The sequence below is a fragment of the Ambystoma mexicanum genome, chromosome 14 (assembly GCF_040938575.1).
Source record: "Ambystoma mexicanum isolate Mex_15411 chromosome 14, UKY_AmexF1_1, whole genome shotgun sequence".
Lineage (NCBI taxonomy): Eukaryota > Metazoa > Chordata > Amphibia > Caudata > Ambystomatidae > Ambystoma > Ambystoma mexicanum.
This window is the reverse complement of record NC_090940.1, coordinates 620787390-620803665: the sequence shown is the minus strand read 5'-3', so window position 1 is coordinate 620803665 and position 16276 is coordinate 620787390. Positions and strand designations below refer to the sequence as shown.

At 46.8% G+C, this 16276-nt stretch overlaps 1 protein-coding gene across 1 annotated transcript in view; it reads right to left on the bottom strand.

Annotated features, from left to right (window-relative positions):
- Positions 1-5085: 5085 nt before the first annotated feature.
- The window catches only part of TMEM260 (transmembrane protein 260), a 374961-nt gene continuing 363770 nt past the window's right edge, over positions 5086-16276 (bottom strand). The window contains exon 16 of the mRNA XM_069638070.1: positions 5086-5887. Coding sequence (XP_069494171.1) covers positions 5630-5887 — 258 coding nt within the window. The 3' untranslated portion in view covers positions 5086-5629. The remainder of the gene's footprint in view (positions 5888-16276) is intronic.

The window sequence follows — 16276 nt, the reverse complement described above, 5'->3', positions numbered from 1 at the left end:
GGAGAGGTGCAATAGAGTCATAGTGGAGACAGTGGAATAAGCATTGAGGAATAATATGCCTGTTGATGAGGCGCTTAAAGAGAAGGTATGGAGCAGCAGAGTTTCTGTCAGGAGGGACACAGGAAAGCCTCTGTTTGAGATGATGAGAGGCGGAGTGCCAAACACTTTGCTCAATCCTGTTTGGGTCAACTATAGGAGAAAGGGAGGGTATGAGAACAACATAGAAGTTGATAAGAGAAAGCATTTTCAGCAGGGCAGGTTGAAAATTGTCCCGGATGATTTTGTAAGGATTAAAAGGGGACGAAACGTAAGAAAAGGCGAGTCTAAATACTCTAATCCGGTGAAAGTAGTTGAAGTGTTCAGAAGGGCTGTTAAAGTTCTAGGTGGTTCAGTTTGGAATTTTGATAGGATTAGTAAATGGAATTGGAGGAGTGAAAGTTCTGTGGAGGAACGGATGAGGAAGAGAGATAACAGAAGAGCTATCAATCTATTTGAGGATGACTTACACTTAGAAAGTGGCGGTATGAATGAGCAACATGGAAGTGAGATGGGAAATGGGTATGTACATCGAGATGGCGGCATGAATGAGCAAAATGGAATTGAGATGCGAGATGGGTATGTAAATCAAGAAAATCATACCATTGATGATATTGATGGAAGAGTTGTTCGAGGTGCAAGAGTTAGAAAACTACCAGTTTGGTCTAAGGATTACATTATGGACAAATAGTTTTAATGACTAGTAGTTTTAATCTTCTAATCAAAACATTTGTTTGGAAGTTTACTTATATTGAGAATATTTTAACATGTTCTTATTGTCATTAACTTATTTCATGATTTTATTTTGTTTGTTTTCTTCTCCCATTTTTCCTTTTGTTTTTTTATAAGGAAGGGGCTAGTGTTGTATATATTGTTTAGTAAATGTTGTTGTTGATGAAATTGTTACACGGTTAACATTATAAATTGACATCTTGGTTGTATGTGGCACCCTGCCTGCATCCGCGTGGATATGGAATGTTTATGTTAGAAGCTGTGGGGAGCTCGGAGGAACGGCAGAGATCGAGTGAGAAGTAACAGGTGGCTGATGGAGGCGGATGCATTGCAGGGCGCCTGGTCCTTCATGCAATAAAGGATTCCTTGTATTTACTTTATCAAGAGGTCTCCTCGATACTTCATCTTCCCCCACAGGGGGACCCCATTTATAAGGTAGAGAATGTGGTTTGCAGGGGTCAGAGAGTCTGGTTTCGCAGCAGCTTCAAGGGAGACCAGCCACTTTAATCAGAGAGCTCCATTAACCAGAGTGACCCTTTGATCAACAACAGACAGGAACATGGGTGGGACTTAGTAGTAAATGTTTTCACCCCTTTACCTTTTCTGTTGCAAAGCACTCCATTATGACCTCAATCATACAGGAGTTTGTTGGTGGGGACCGAGGATTGGTTCTTTAAGGTAGGCTTAGCCTGCACCAAGCACTGTGGTCCGTTTGGCTTTAAAAGAGGACTGAACCCCTCTTTTGGCAGATCATTTGAAGACTCCACTTGAAGTAACAAATAAGAACTCAACCTGGGACCCTGGCTGAAGGTACAGTCTGCCTTACATCTTCCGCCAGTGAAGGAAGGCTGGAATTTCCAAAGAGGGAAGCAAGATCCCTCCCCTAAACATTTTCTAAGTGACAGAGGGATATAAATAATCCAGAGGACCCTACAGCAGCTCCAGAGCCGGTACCCAGACAGCATACAGTGTGCCCTACTAGGCTCTGGAGCAAGCTTCCTATGTGGGACGTGCCAGAGAGTCTCTGAACCCAAAACCAAGAACAAGGCAGCTGCAACACACTCCTGAGCTTTGGGCCGTCTGCCTTAAAGGACGACACAAGCTCATTGAAGAAGCTGGGAGAAGTGCCTAGCGAAGTATCTGCTGCCATCCACCTTAAAGGACAATTTCGAGCCAGTCAATTTCCTCGAGCTGCAACCAACTGCGACGCTGACCATTGTCAAGCAGCAGTCACTTAAAGACATCTGAGACATCTCGACCAGTGCTTCAGAACTGCTGACCAGCACTAGCCTGAGCCACCATGTAGGCCAGCCTGCAGCCATTCACACAGCTTCGCTCAACGAACCGTCCTGCCGCCCAATACCCACAGCTGACTCCCTTCTTGAACTCTGTCCCAGAAGCCTGCAAAGCGCCCTGAAGCTGACTGGACCCTGTTGAGCACCAAGAACACCCACAGTCCAAGTTATGTGGTGGTTCTGTGCCCATGGTCCTTACCTGAAGGCCCCTAGAGACATATTAAGGCCCATTGCTCCCTTTGTGCTGAAACCAAGTAATCTTAAACTGTTTTGGATATTAACCATACCAACTACCCTCCTGTCTGTATCCAGAGTGCATTCCTTTTCCTTCTTTGAAACTGTCTGTCCTCTGCACTCCTTTACAGGGTGGGTTGTATTTTGTTTGTAGTGTTGCTAGAACTGTCTTTTGTGATAACAAAGTAGATATTTTTCATACAACCTTGACTGGACAGTTCCTTTTATCATTGGGTAATAATTGTATTTTAGCTGTGTTGCAACTAACCAACGATCCATAACCTTTTGGAGATAAGCCTGCCGTTCCGTCCACATTACCAAAATTGGACATGGAGGTTTATAATTTGCTTGTGTTTCCAATCTGCTTGGCTCTCTTCTGGTGCAGTAGAGGTGTGGGCTGATTGATGGTTTAGAAACCGTTATTTTGTCCCTGGACCACTTGTGCCCCGGAAGTTGATTTGTCACACGAGTAGAGCCTGAACAACCCCAAAAAGAAGTCCAAGTAAACTGCTCCTCATTCGACATTCCTGTCTGAAGAAGTGAAAAATACTAACTGGAAAAAGGCATGCAATACCTTATATAAAAGGTCCCCCGAAGACGACATAGACTTGATCCTAAAATATACAGCCTACCTAACACCAAGTCTAACTTACTGACAAGCGGAATAAAGTTACCTGATACATTTTACTCCCCAATTCTAATTATTTAAGATCGTCAAGCTATCACAAAAGCAAGAAACCAAAGACAATTAGCCAAATTTGCAAAGTGCGTTTGACTAAATTTGCATTGTTGCAATGTATATTTTATTGAGTGGGTTGTATTTGTAACTTTGTTTAATATACAGCGCTCAATTTAACAATGACTACCACTTCATAGCTCTCTAAAAAGGTGCTACCATTACTAAACGTGATGGCAACGTACCAGCATATAAAGGATGCAGTGCTGGATCAGCTCTGGCGGTATTAAACCTTTGACTCTGGATTACACACAGATCTCTGCAGTGAGTGCTTAACTCACTGAACCCCACGACCTCTGCAATGTATCTTTTGAGATTGCGCGAATGTAGCCAAAGGGTCAGAAGCAGTGGGTGTGGTCCGACTGGGACTGGATTACAGAAACCAGGATTTGGCGGGGAGGGGATGGTAGCATGCACCTGGGACAGGCCTACATGAGGGGTTTGAAACCTTTGGCTCGCCTGATGTTTTGGACTACAACTCCCATCAGCCCTTCCCTGCATAGTGAATGGTGAGAAATCATGGGAATTGTAGTCAAAACGCCTGGAAAGCCGTAGATTGACCCATGTTCTAGACTGTACACTTGGATTTGTACATACTTAAATTCGATATGTCTTCAATTTCTAACAGTGTGAACACACGTGTATTAACTGACATTCATTTCATACCCAAACCTAGAACTGGTAAAAGAGAAAATCATGCCAGGAATGAGCCATAACCCAGTATGTTAAACAACATAAATGGACGTGTCAAATTATGCCAAAACGTTCAGTCTTGTGCACGCAAAGCCCTGGTACACTCCTATGGGTTGGCAATTCAAGTTAACCGGTGTCATTATGGCTGCACTGAGAAAGAATAATTTCAGTGGTAGGTCCTGCTCGACGATTACAAATCTCCCCCAATTAGCTGCCAAGAACCACAGATCATCTGTGGGCCTAGGATGAGCAGGAGCCTAATAAGGTCTGTGATTAAAAGGGCAAATGGCACAGTGTGCCAAAGGATACATTAATGAACTGCCCCACTTATGTGACCCTCCAACAGCGGAACTGTTACTACTCTTGACACCCCCCAAGAGAGTCGGTGATGAACCCTGTCCGGACTTGGCTGGCTCCATTGGCCATCTTCAAACCCCCGAAGAATGGCAGCCAAGAGCTTCCCCATGTGATACCAATGCCAACAATGCCCCCATGGATCAGGTAATGCCATGTCCGCTCTCGCCCCTTTGAAATACATTTTGGGGCAGCTGACAAGAGGTGCATTCAGCTCTAATTGTGCAGTCAAGGCCTTGTCAAGCCTTCAGAGGCGGCCTGGTCCTGAAGCACCTCCATGACTGGCATGTGGCTCAAAAGCCCTCGGCGCGACTCCTCGACGGCTCATGACATCACAAAGGACACTCCACAGCGATGCCTGCGTGGCATCCTGCAGCATTTTAAAAGAGAATTAGTGGGTTTAATTATGGGGCTGGCCTGAAAGGGACCATGCAGGCACCGCAGGAGCCCTTTGATCGGGCCCTTTTACCAGGACAAAGCCGCGGAACTGGGACTATGGGTAGCAAAGGGCCTTTTCTCCATGAGTGACTCACCAGTGACCCTTGAATGCAGACAAGGCCCGAGACCGCCCCCCTCATTAGTGAACATGTCTGTACAGGGGGGCCTATGTGGTGCTCGGAGTCTAGAAGTTACACAATTGGGGGGCAAAAAAAAAAACCCTGCAGATTCCTAGCCTTTGCGCAGTGCGTGCTCAAGGGCCGCGGGTGACTCGATTCATTAAAACAGGTTGCTGTTAATTAACTGTCATAATAAAATAAACCCTTATTTACACGTATTCGCAGGAAAGCGCCGTGGACGGGGAGCGAGATGGCGGCGGGCTCCTTCACACACGTCGGCAGCAGGAGCCTAATTACAGAGTCCACGAGCGAGGCCCGAACACAAAAAGCACAAATATGAAAGTAATTAGGCAAAAATAAGCCACTTTACTTAGCAACGGAGGGGACGAACGGGCGGATCAACTTCTCCACCTTGATGAAGTAACATTATTAACCCAATGAGGAAAAAAAAAGAAAAGGCTTTTACCAGGACATTGTAAACAAGGCTTCAGTTTAAAAAATGTCACCTGTTTATATTTTTTTTTTAAAAGAAAAGTGAGTAAGCGCATGAATAAAAAAATGCACATACATTACACCCCGTCCATCCTACCAATGCAATATCTTATTACACTGAATTAAAAAAAAGATGTCTCTATATTTAAGAATGTGCTCAACCCATTTAACGAAATGTATTTGAGTGAACTCGAACAGTGTCCAGTGTTGCACCACGCTCCCAGATAAAAAGTGGCTGTTAAAAATCAAAACTATACCCTTCCCCACCTTAGCACCACTGAGAAATGCACATGTATTTATTTTCCTGAGTCGGTGCAGCTCAAGTACGCCACAGTCGGGTCGACGGCGGGCCTCTGCCATGCCGGTGCTCCCTCAGAAATGTCTTTTTTTTTATTAACCTGAGGTGACGCGCCTTTATTTCAGGCGTACCACGGCCTGGGAGGCCCACATAGAAATGTTTTATTTCCCCGCTCCGAGGTGCGCCACGGTGTGAAGCCACCCTAGAAGCGCCTTTTCATTTCCTTGAGGCGGTGCAGCTCCGTCTTCATGTGCGCCACAGCATGGCCGATGGCGGCGGCCTGAGCGTCCGCCGTGCTCTTGGCCAAGTAGAGGGAGAAGTGCTGGATGCTCTCGGTGAGCAGCGTCTCCAGGCTGACGTCACTCTTCCCCAAGCGTAACATCCGCTCGCAGGCGATGGCGTAGTTCCGGTGCCAGTTCGCGGGGTGGGCCGCGTGCGTGGACACGAGCTCCTCGTACAACTACAAAGAAAAGAAAGAGAAAGAGGACAGTACTTTGTACATCTGCGAAGTGCCATACTACACACACTATGCGACCGTCAGAGCTCTCCATGTTTCTACATTGTTAGGATTTACAACGCAGAGGAAGTGATATCACAGGCGTGACGTATGAAGAAATGGCATCCCGACGAGTAAAATGTGCCATAGCATACCTGCCAACATTCTGTGACCAAAAATATGTAGGATATTTTAAGTTTCAAAAATAATAATTCCCATAACATTGACATTACAGTAAAATACAAAACATACATTGTTGGCACCATTGAAGCATTCGAAAGAACACGACCCATCAAACAGCACAAAATGGAAAGATGTTGACATAGCTCTCAACTCACACGCTTTTGGCGAGTGTCACCCGCCTTCTAAACAGCTGACTCACCCGCCAAGCCTCCTGCATAGCTCTCAACTCTAACGCTTTTGGCGGGTGTCACCCGCCTTGTAAACAGCTGACTCACCCGCCAAGCCTCCAGCACGCCCATTCATTTCAATGGGCGTCTCACCGGCCAAAACTAAAATCGGGTGTTTTCACCCGCCTTCGCGACCCAAATGGTTGAGAGCTATGTGTTGACATTTTAACTTCACAGATGGTAATCACACAGAGCTGATAGGAAACGTTTGCCACTGCTCTGTAACAACAGCCTGGGCAGTACATATTTATTGCAAGTGGGACACTAAACGACATGGCAACTGATACCCCCCTCAGTGTGATACAGTGCATAGCTCTCAACCATTTGTGTCACAAAGGCGGGTGAAAACACCCGATTTTAATTTTGGCGGGTGAGAGGCCCATTGAAACGAATGGGCGTGCAGGACGCTTGGCGGGTGAGTCAGTTGTTTACAAGGCGGGTGACACCCGCCAAAAGCGTGTGAGTTGAGAGCTATGCACGTGTGATGGTGTTACACTCTGCCACTTGCCTTCACTGGTGATTCACCTAAGGGTTGTCTCGGCAGACTAATTAATGTGATACATTCTGTGTCCTGGAGCCTGCCTTAGAGTCACATAAATTACTTGCCACTGTAAAAAGCAGTAGCCTACTGCCTGACTCTGTAGGGTTTGCAAGTATGCCATAGTACTACACCAAATTCAAATCGAAAAATAAACACTCTGCAGTTATGCATTGTACATGCATTATTAAATGTGTGGGTAGACATAATTTCACACAGAACGTCATGACAAGTAAACCTAATTATATGACTCTCAAGCAGGCACCAAACTTTCAGATTCCATTGTGCCACAAACACACAGCAACCATGCAGAGCTAGCCCTGTTCTGTTAGATTTTATAATGGCATTTACAATAGTGCCACACCTCCCCTTAGCACAATAAGGGCAACTTCCATTATTCCCAGTGAGCATAGAAGTTCAAGATTCCACTATGTCCAGTTTGCACAGTGCCAGATACCATTATGTCTCTTAGCGCAAGAATGGCAAATCCCTTTGGCCCACTTAGCACAGTAATAATGGCTTCCATTAGGTCCAGTTAATATAGAAGTGCCAGGGTACATTCTGCCCAGTTAACAAAGGAAACCTGACGACATCACAGTAATGCCTGGTCCTGTTGCATCTCAGAAGCACACACGCCTGGCAGCATTATGGACAGTTACCACATGATGATCTGTTTAGATAGGCCAACATCCCATGTGTATTTTGTTGTAATCTGGCTTAGAGAGCAGCTGTGTGTGTGCATACATGCCAACCCTCCCGATTTAGGCGGGAGACTCCCAACTTTTCATTGAAAAATATAGATATTTTTCACGTTCTCCCGCCTAAAATAATTCCAGTGCCAATGTATTCATATGGGGTAAATAACGTCTCCCGATTTCCTACACAAAATCTCCCTCATAGATCTATCAGAATGTTGACATGTACAAGGGCGTTGCTAGGGGGGGGGGCTAAGGGGGCTGTAGCCCCTGATCTTTTGGTTGTAGCCCCGGATAGAATCTCAGGAGCTACAGCCAAAAGACTAGCTAGCCCCCAGTCCCAACAGTTCCGACATCAGCTTAGCCCTGGGTCTTTTCCAGACCTAGCAACTCTCCTCGGCATGTATGTGTGTGTGATGTCATCTGCTGGTGGAATGTTGGTGTCGGAGTGTTCTGCTGGGTGACGGTTAGGAGAGAGAAAGCTGTGAGTTAAGAAGATGGGTGTGGGGGTGAGCCCGGTGTTTCCCTAATAATGTCGTGTCATCTGTGTCCCCTACCATCCATCCCCTTGTTATTGATAGAGTACAGGACAAGGACAATAAAGCTCCAGGAACTTACCTTTGTTATCCGGACTCTCCACTTTGTTACCTATTTGTGATGATGGTGCGGCATAGCCTGTCCAGATAGTGCAGTTTCCACAGCATGCCCAAATACACTTACTCACAGGTAGCACAGACCAACCTGGTTCCATTAGGTCAGGTAGAGTCAGATATCATTTTCCCAATTAGTACCATGAGCCCTAATTCTATCATGCCCATAAAGCAAAGAATAGTCGGATGCCTCTATGCCTAGTTTGCCAAGTGGGGTTCCGATTCCATTAGGTCCAGTAGGCACGATGAGGCCAGATGCTTTTGCTCAGATTTAGCACACTGTGGGCAATTCCAATAGGGCCGATAAGAATAGTGAGGGCAAACACCATTAACCCCAGTTAGGACAGCAGGGTTTAATTACATAAGTCCCAGCAAGCAGTAAGGTCAAAAGCCATTAACCCCATTTAGACTACAGGTACCAGAATGCAATGCAGTGGGTTCACTGAGGGCAGGAACTGGCACCGGCAGGACATCTCAAATTTCACATTGGACAACTTGAGATCTCTGTAAACTCTCCTCTGGCCTATGCTTGTGTAGTAATGCCCTCCATTTTTAGTCTCTATAGGGAGAGACATGTAACTAGAAATAACAATCGCACGCCCCTAAAAGCAGAGGGCTAGTTCAAAGATACCCCAGTTGTGGTGTGTGTGTTTTGGACGGGATGGGACAGGTAGCGAGTGGGAAAGGCCGTAGGGACTAGCATGGGCAGTCAATGGATGGGTAGAAAGAATACAAATAAACAACCACAGGCGCCCTGCCCTCCCCGCCCCCTCTTTCCTATCTTCACTTCCCATGTTTCCGCTTAAAAGTGAAAATTCACGAAAAAAAATAATTTAAACCAAATCAGGGACGCAAAGATCAATAAGGGATAGGCCACAATGTCAAAATGCATACCGCTCTGCAATAGACATATGCGCTACCATTCGTTATGCAGGGTCTACCGTCCACTGGAAACCCAGGTCCATGAAAGAATGCAAACCAAGGCAGCCCCAAGCACGGGTACATACCCGCCCTGTCTGGATTGGCATTGTATAATGTCTGTACCCCCAACGCTTTGAAGAAGTACTCTTGAGAGTTTCGGCCTGATTCACAGAAGTGTTTTATAATGGTGCAATCCCATTAAGAAATCCTCTGTGAATCGGGCCCTTTGATTCTTACAAAACACCAAAATATAAAATAAAGAATAACAGCTATTTACAAGGGAAGGCGCAGATTTGAAATATCCCTATGCCAAGTGCCACAACCAGGATTCGAGTACATGGCTCCGCGTTCCGAAGCCAGCAAGTCAGCCCCTAGATCACGTCTTCCACATATATATATATATATATATATATATATATATATATATATATATATATATATATATATATGTCCAAGATATGCGGACATGACTCTCAGAACAGAATCTGGGCTATGCCCGTCAGTTCTAGACACTCTAGGCGGCGCACTCATGTGACCTGGTCTATGTGGTCAGGGGGTGTCCCTTCTTCTACTACACCACCATTATGTGCTCTGGCCTAACAGTAACGTCCAGTGGCCAGCGTGGTTAGGGGCCATGCATCCAAGAACGTGCCTCCATCGTGTGATGCCTCCTTTTTTACAGTTTGATCATTTTTATTATATTTTGTGCAAACGATACAGATGTGTACAACAGGGACTGACTACGAAAGTATTACTTATTTTAGAAGCAGAACGCCACTTAATCGACATCACTGATGCAACCAAACACAACTTTGGTTGCACGAGTTTAAAGTGTGTGTAGTGACAGGGCTCAAGTCGAGGGTACACGCGGGGGGGCGGAGTCCACCAACTTTTTTCATAGGGTGGACTCAGTCCCCCACACCTAAAATGAGAAACATTGAATGTCCTGCATGCATTTATGAATTACCACCGACATCGGGGATCGAAACGCAGTTGTCAGGTTTGCAGGCCGAACACTTCTCCACTGCACTATATAACCGGATGAAAAATACACAAATAAAGGTGAAATGTCCCATTTCGGAACTGCAAGTCCCACGGGAAAAAAATCTATTGGTTCTTGGAGTTTAAAACATGCACACCGTTTAAGGTTTTATAAAACACTATTAGAAGAAAATATCCTGTCTTGGTTTTCTGTGTGTGCTGATTTTATGAAAGGCAAATGCCATTCGTCCCGGGCGATTTGGGTGGTTATGCAAAGCCAATTTAATGAAATGTGCATATTTCACCTTGATATACTCATTTCTGGTGATGTCACATCCAATTGCGTTTGTCGATGAGTCCCCCCACTTTAATTTTTCGGACTTGACCCCTGTGTAGTGCAATGTTGGACATTCACACGGTAGGAGTTAAACATTCTTATGCGTGTTGTGAAGTAAATAATGTAGGACATAGCTCTCAACTCACCCACTTTTGGCGGGTGTTACCGGCCCACGAGCAGCTGACTCACCCAGCAAGCCCCCCCCCCCTCCCTCTACGCTCATTCACTTCCATGGGCTTTCAGCCGCCTCCCCAAAAAATCGGGTGTTTTCACAAAAGGTCGAGAGCTATGTTATGATAGTTGACTGAGTTGGGAATAATGGATATCAAGTCACACGCTCTCCTTCCCGCCTAAGTGAAGCATTGATAGGGTAATTTGATTAATGACTGGTAAATGGTGATACTGAAATGAATGAGGATTGGCACAGCCCCCGGCAGAATTAGAAATCTCACATTCACGCATAAATCGCACCATACGACTCCCTCCCCCTCTACTGACTGACTGAACTGCGGTTCCCAAGGGCGTTCAACCTACCAGCGCTTTGAGGTCATGACAATGATACACAAGGCGCTATATAAATGCCAAGTAACATAACATATCAGTGGGCCGTCCCTTTTCATCTGTAATACTATTGGGGGTTAATTTATGGTCCTCCGGATAGTAAAAGCAAAGAGTAAAACAAAGACGTAGGCGGTCGACTCTATGCTTTTACGATCGGAGGAACTGTGGTGCCATTTTAGGGCGCAGGGGAGACACGGGCAGGGATAGTATGTAGTTCTGTGTTGTTCTTCCACTCCGCCTTCAAAGAACACCGTGCAGGAGAATTAAACAATTCCTTCCGCGGACTTTTCTAACCGTTAAAAGGAAGCGGATTCCAGCGTAAATTCCGGCTGCAAGGTGTCATTTCTAATAAGGATTTAGATTTTTTCCTAAAACAATTTTGAAAAGCAAAAGCAATTTCGTCTATTCTTTACTCTTTCATTTTCCACTCCGTTTTGAAAATGACCAGAATTGCGCGGAATTGAGCTTTTGCTTGTAGTGCAAACATGCACGGAACACACAGGCGCAATTCACGAGGTTTGTAAAATAACCCCCTTCACATGATGTTATATCACTTTAATTTTCCATATGAGGAAGTCCGCTCTGCAAAGAATAGAAAAGGACGTGCCTCCGCCCATCCCCCAAAGAGGGCCCGCTCGGCTGACGACAGATGCCCCACCCGCCGCAAGCAGGTCACAGAAATATAATGCCGCTTAGACGAACGTGAAACCCAATTGCATCGATAACAAACAAAAAAGCCTAATATATATAACCCACTATCATTTAAAAGTCAGGTCAAAGCACTGCCGATTAGCAATCGACAAGTTGCGAGGGGGTCACAACATCGAATACTTTGTCTGCATTATACAGCCACAGCAATGCACACAGGCACAGCCACACGCTTTACTCCCAATCCACTGCATTAGACATACAATGCAATTTAGGTCACACAGAAAAGAAAGTGAATAAACAAATAATGCTAGAGCCAACTGCTCCGGCTTTTCTGGGCTGGCCCGCAGGAACACACCACACACAGGAACACACCGCACACAGGACCACACCGCACACAGCAGGGGCTTTCTCTTGCACCGGTTGCACCAGTGCGTTTTTCCAGCCGAGGGCCATAACTGCGGCCCCCAGCACCCTGCACTGCAGTCTGGAGTAATGCTGAAATGTATGGCTGTGTCTGCTCTACCTGGCAGGGTAAATGATGTGGGCGCGACGACTCTGGAGTTCCCTGTGGGGGTGAGTGCTTTGAGCACCTGGCCTGTACTGTCCTGTCCACCATCACATTTGAAATTTTTACGCTGACAGGCAAAGCTTGTTGTGGCGACAAGGAATGAAGAGACTGACCACGAGGTGCCGTGAGGACTGTTATAAACTTTTATTTAATAGAAAAATAAACCTATCTATCCTTAACTGTAATAGGATTTCCCTACCTAAACTAAAAAGAAACTTTGGTGCTCGTCAGGAAGTCCGTGTAAGTCTAAATAAAAAGGCACCATCGCAGTCAAAAAGGCCACAACGCTATCCCAGACACTACAATAAACAATATAAAGTTCTGCATCTGCTCGTAACCCAGGAGAATGACTCCCTTCTCCCGGAGAATGACTCCCTTCTCCAGGAGAATGACTCCCTTCTCCCGGAGAATGACTCCCTTCTCCAGGAGAATGACTCCCTTCTCCCGGAGAATGACTCCCTTCTCCCGGAGAATGACTCCCTTCTCCCGGAGAATGACTCCCTTCCCAGGACAATGACTCCCTTCTCCAGGAGAATGACTCCCTTCCCAGGAGAATGACTCCCTTCCCAGGAGAATGACTCCCTTCTCCCGGACAATGACTTCCTTCCCAGGAGAATGACTCCCTTCTCCCGGAGAATGACTCCCTTCCCAGGAGAATGACTCCCTTCTCCCGGAGAATGACTCCCTTCCCAGGAGAATGACTCCCTTCTCCAGGAGAATGACTCCCTTCCCAGGAGAATGCCTCCCTTCTCCAGAAGAATGACTCCCTTCTCCCGGAGAATGACTCCCTTCCCAGGAGAATGACTCCCTTCTCCAGGAGAATGACTCCCTTCCCAGGAGAATGACTCCCTTCCCAGGAGAATGACTCCCTTCTCCCAGACAATGACTCCCTTCCCAGGAGAATGACTCCCTTCTCCAGGAGAATGACGAGAATGACTCCCTTCTCCCAGGAGAATGACTCCCTTCTCCCAGGAGAATGACTCCCTTCTCCCAGGAGAATGACTCCCTTCTCCCGGAGAATGACTCCCTTCTCCCAGGAGAATGACTCCCTTCTCCCGGACAATGACTCCCTTCCCAGGAGAATGACTCCCTTCTCCCGGAGAATGACTCCCTTCCCAGGAGAATGACTCCCTTCTCCCAGACAATGTCTCCCTTCCCAGGAGAATGACTCCCTTCTCCCGGAGAATGACTCCCTTCCCAGGAGAATGAATGACTCCCTTCTCCCAGGAGAATGACTCCCTTCTCCCGGAGAATGACTCCCTTCTCCCAGGAGAATGACTCCCTTCTCCCGGACAATGACTCCCTTCCCAGGAGAATGACTCCCTTCTCCCGGAGAATGACTCCCTTCCCAGGAGAATGACTCCCTTCTCCCAGACAATGTCTCCCTTCCCAGGAGAATGACTCCCTTCTCCCGGAGAATGACTCCCTTCCCAGGAGAATGACTCCCTTCTCCCGGAGAATTACTCCCTCTCCCACTCGTTCCCCAATGTTCCTTATATTTTCAGGAAAAACTTGAAATTCCTCAGACATTCAGTTTTCTTTATATTCTTTATTCTGCCCCACTGGGACGACGAAGATACTCCCTGAGTTACTCTCGACTCTCCAGCGCCACCATTTTGAGGAGCTGGCCAGGGAATTATGTTTCAAAGTGGTTCACTACTTTCTTGGTTTCTTCGCATTTATACTGCTTCATCACGAGTTTGGCGGTAACACTTAAATGCGGCAGTAACGCTATTACTGCCTCATTTAACGGTCTGCCAAATCACGGGCACGGCGGATTTGCCCCCAGCTCTGAGCCGAACATTCCCCATTGGGCCCAATGGGGAATGGGGACTTACCGTTCTGCCAAACCCTAACAGCGCCGGGGGGTTTAGCAGTAGGGCTAATAGCCCCGGCGGTAATACCGCTGGGGTTAGTGCCCAACTCGTGATGAGGCTCATAGTCTCAAGTATCTCCGATTCCCCTGGATGTCACCAGGTTACTTTCTAAAAATGTACGGGCCTGATTCTCAGCTTTTCAGAAGAGAAGACAGACAGAGACAATGGTTTTCTTTTGATTTCAAAAGGGAGTGCTAACCCTATAGATTGAAGTTTAGTTTAGTTATAAAGCGCGTCCGAACCCTCAGGTAGCTGGGCGCATAATCATGTGCACAGCAGAGTTACATATTGTTGCACGAACATCCTAATACAGCAGACAGAGCATACATTGGTCCAGGCTCCGAATGTTTACATACAAGAGTGGAACATACAGAGAATAGGCACAAAGTAGTTACAGTGGCGAGTGAGGACCGGGTTACAGGTCGGTCCTGAGTAGGCTGTAGATAGAGTAAACATTACTGCAGGTAGAGAGAGGCGGCTGGCCGGTCGTGTCGGTGAGAGTCTAGATGTTTAGGTTAGTAGCCATGATTTTATCATGGCTCTGAATGGCCAGAACGCGGTTTCCGATCTAATTGTAGGAGGGAGGGTGTTCCAACATTGTGCTGCGAGCACTGGGAAACTGGAGCCTCCTGCTGTTTTTAGGTTATAGTTAGGGATCTTTAGTTGGTGCAGGTAAGGAGTTCTGGTGGGTCTAATGGGGCAGTGTCTAGAGAATTTGTCTGAAAGGTAACGTGGGGCAGTACGTGACAGGCACTTGTTTATCGGCGATGACCAGGGTTCTTAGTTTAATTCTGTCGCGGATTGGGAGCCAGTGGACTTCTTTGCTAACCGTGGATATGTGCGCCTTGCGCGGGAGGTTGAGGGCACATCTTAGTGCATTATTTTGCAGGATCTGGAGCCTGTTCAAGTTTTTTGTGGTAGTACCTAAGTAGAGTGTGTTGCAATGGTCTAATTTAGACAAAATCAGCGCTCTAGATAGGGTGAGGCAGCTAGAAGTGGAGACTAAAGGCCTGCAGGCATTGATCAGTTTATTGGTGTATGAGGTAGCTGAGATGGTACAGTTTATTTGTTTCGTTAGTGACAAGGTAGAGTCGAGGTATACACCTAGTGTTTTGACCTCTTTGGATACTTTTATGATGTTGCCATCAATGGTAAAGGATTGGTACCTTTGGTCCAGTTTGTTGAGGCGAGCCTGGGAGCCTACGATAAGCAATTCTGTCTTATCGTCGTTTAGGCAAAGACTGTGTGTAGCCATCCAGGCTTGGATTTCTAAGTAGATATCATTAAGCTTTGCAACATCTTCTTCATAGCTACCAGTGAGCGTGATGAGGACCTGGGTGTCGTCTGCATAATTAGTGTAGCTGACACCCAGATCGTCAAGACGGTCAAATAGGAGCTTCATGAAGATGTTGTAAAGTGTGGGGGAAATGCAAGAGCCTTGGGGCACTCGACATGTGATTGGGATAGGGTCCGCAGCCGCAGTGGGGGGGCGAAGACTCTAGTCGACCTGTCAGACAGAAATGACTGGATCCACTTAGTGGCATTCTGAGAGAATGCAGCAGCAGAGGAGAGGTGTTGGGTGAGGATCTGGTGGTCAACCAGATCAAAGGCAGCGGAGAGATCCAACAAGAGCAAGATGGCCAGTTTGCCCTTGTCTTTGGCGTCATCCATTTGGATTTTTAGATCCAAGAGGGCAGTTTCAGTCCCGTGCCTTGGTCTAAAGCCGGATTGTCGCAGGCCTAGGAGGTTGTTGTCTTCCAAATGTTGTTGTATTTGGAGATAGGTGTATGGGAGGATTGGTCCAAGAGACCCCCCTCCCCTGCAGCCTCTCCCCCTTGTGAAGTCCATGGCTCGTCAGGGGTTCCCCCTGCCACCAGGGCCCAGGTGGCGGGTGGACCACTGGCTGAAGACATTGACCAAACATGCTGTATTTAGCTAGGCCCTGGAAACATTTTGTGAAATCAAAAGGGCATGAGCCCTGTGCACCACAGCGCGGCCCTCACCCCTGGAGAGTCTCACTTGTCCCTGCGGCCGCAGCTCCCTGGCAGATCCGCTGAGAGCCCGTTCCCACGAACAGACGGACATGAGCTAGTGCTAGATGCAAACACTGTAACATTTCATCTTCCGCAGTGTATCACTGTTCCCAGTATGACCCGGCCAGCAG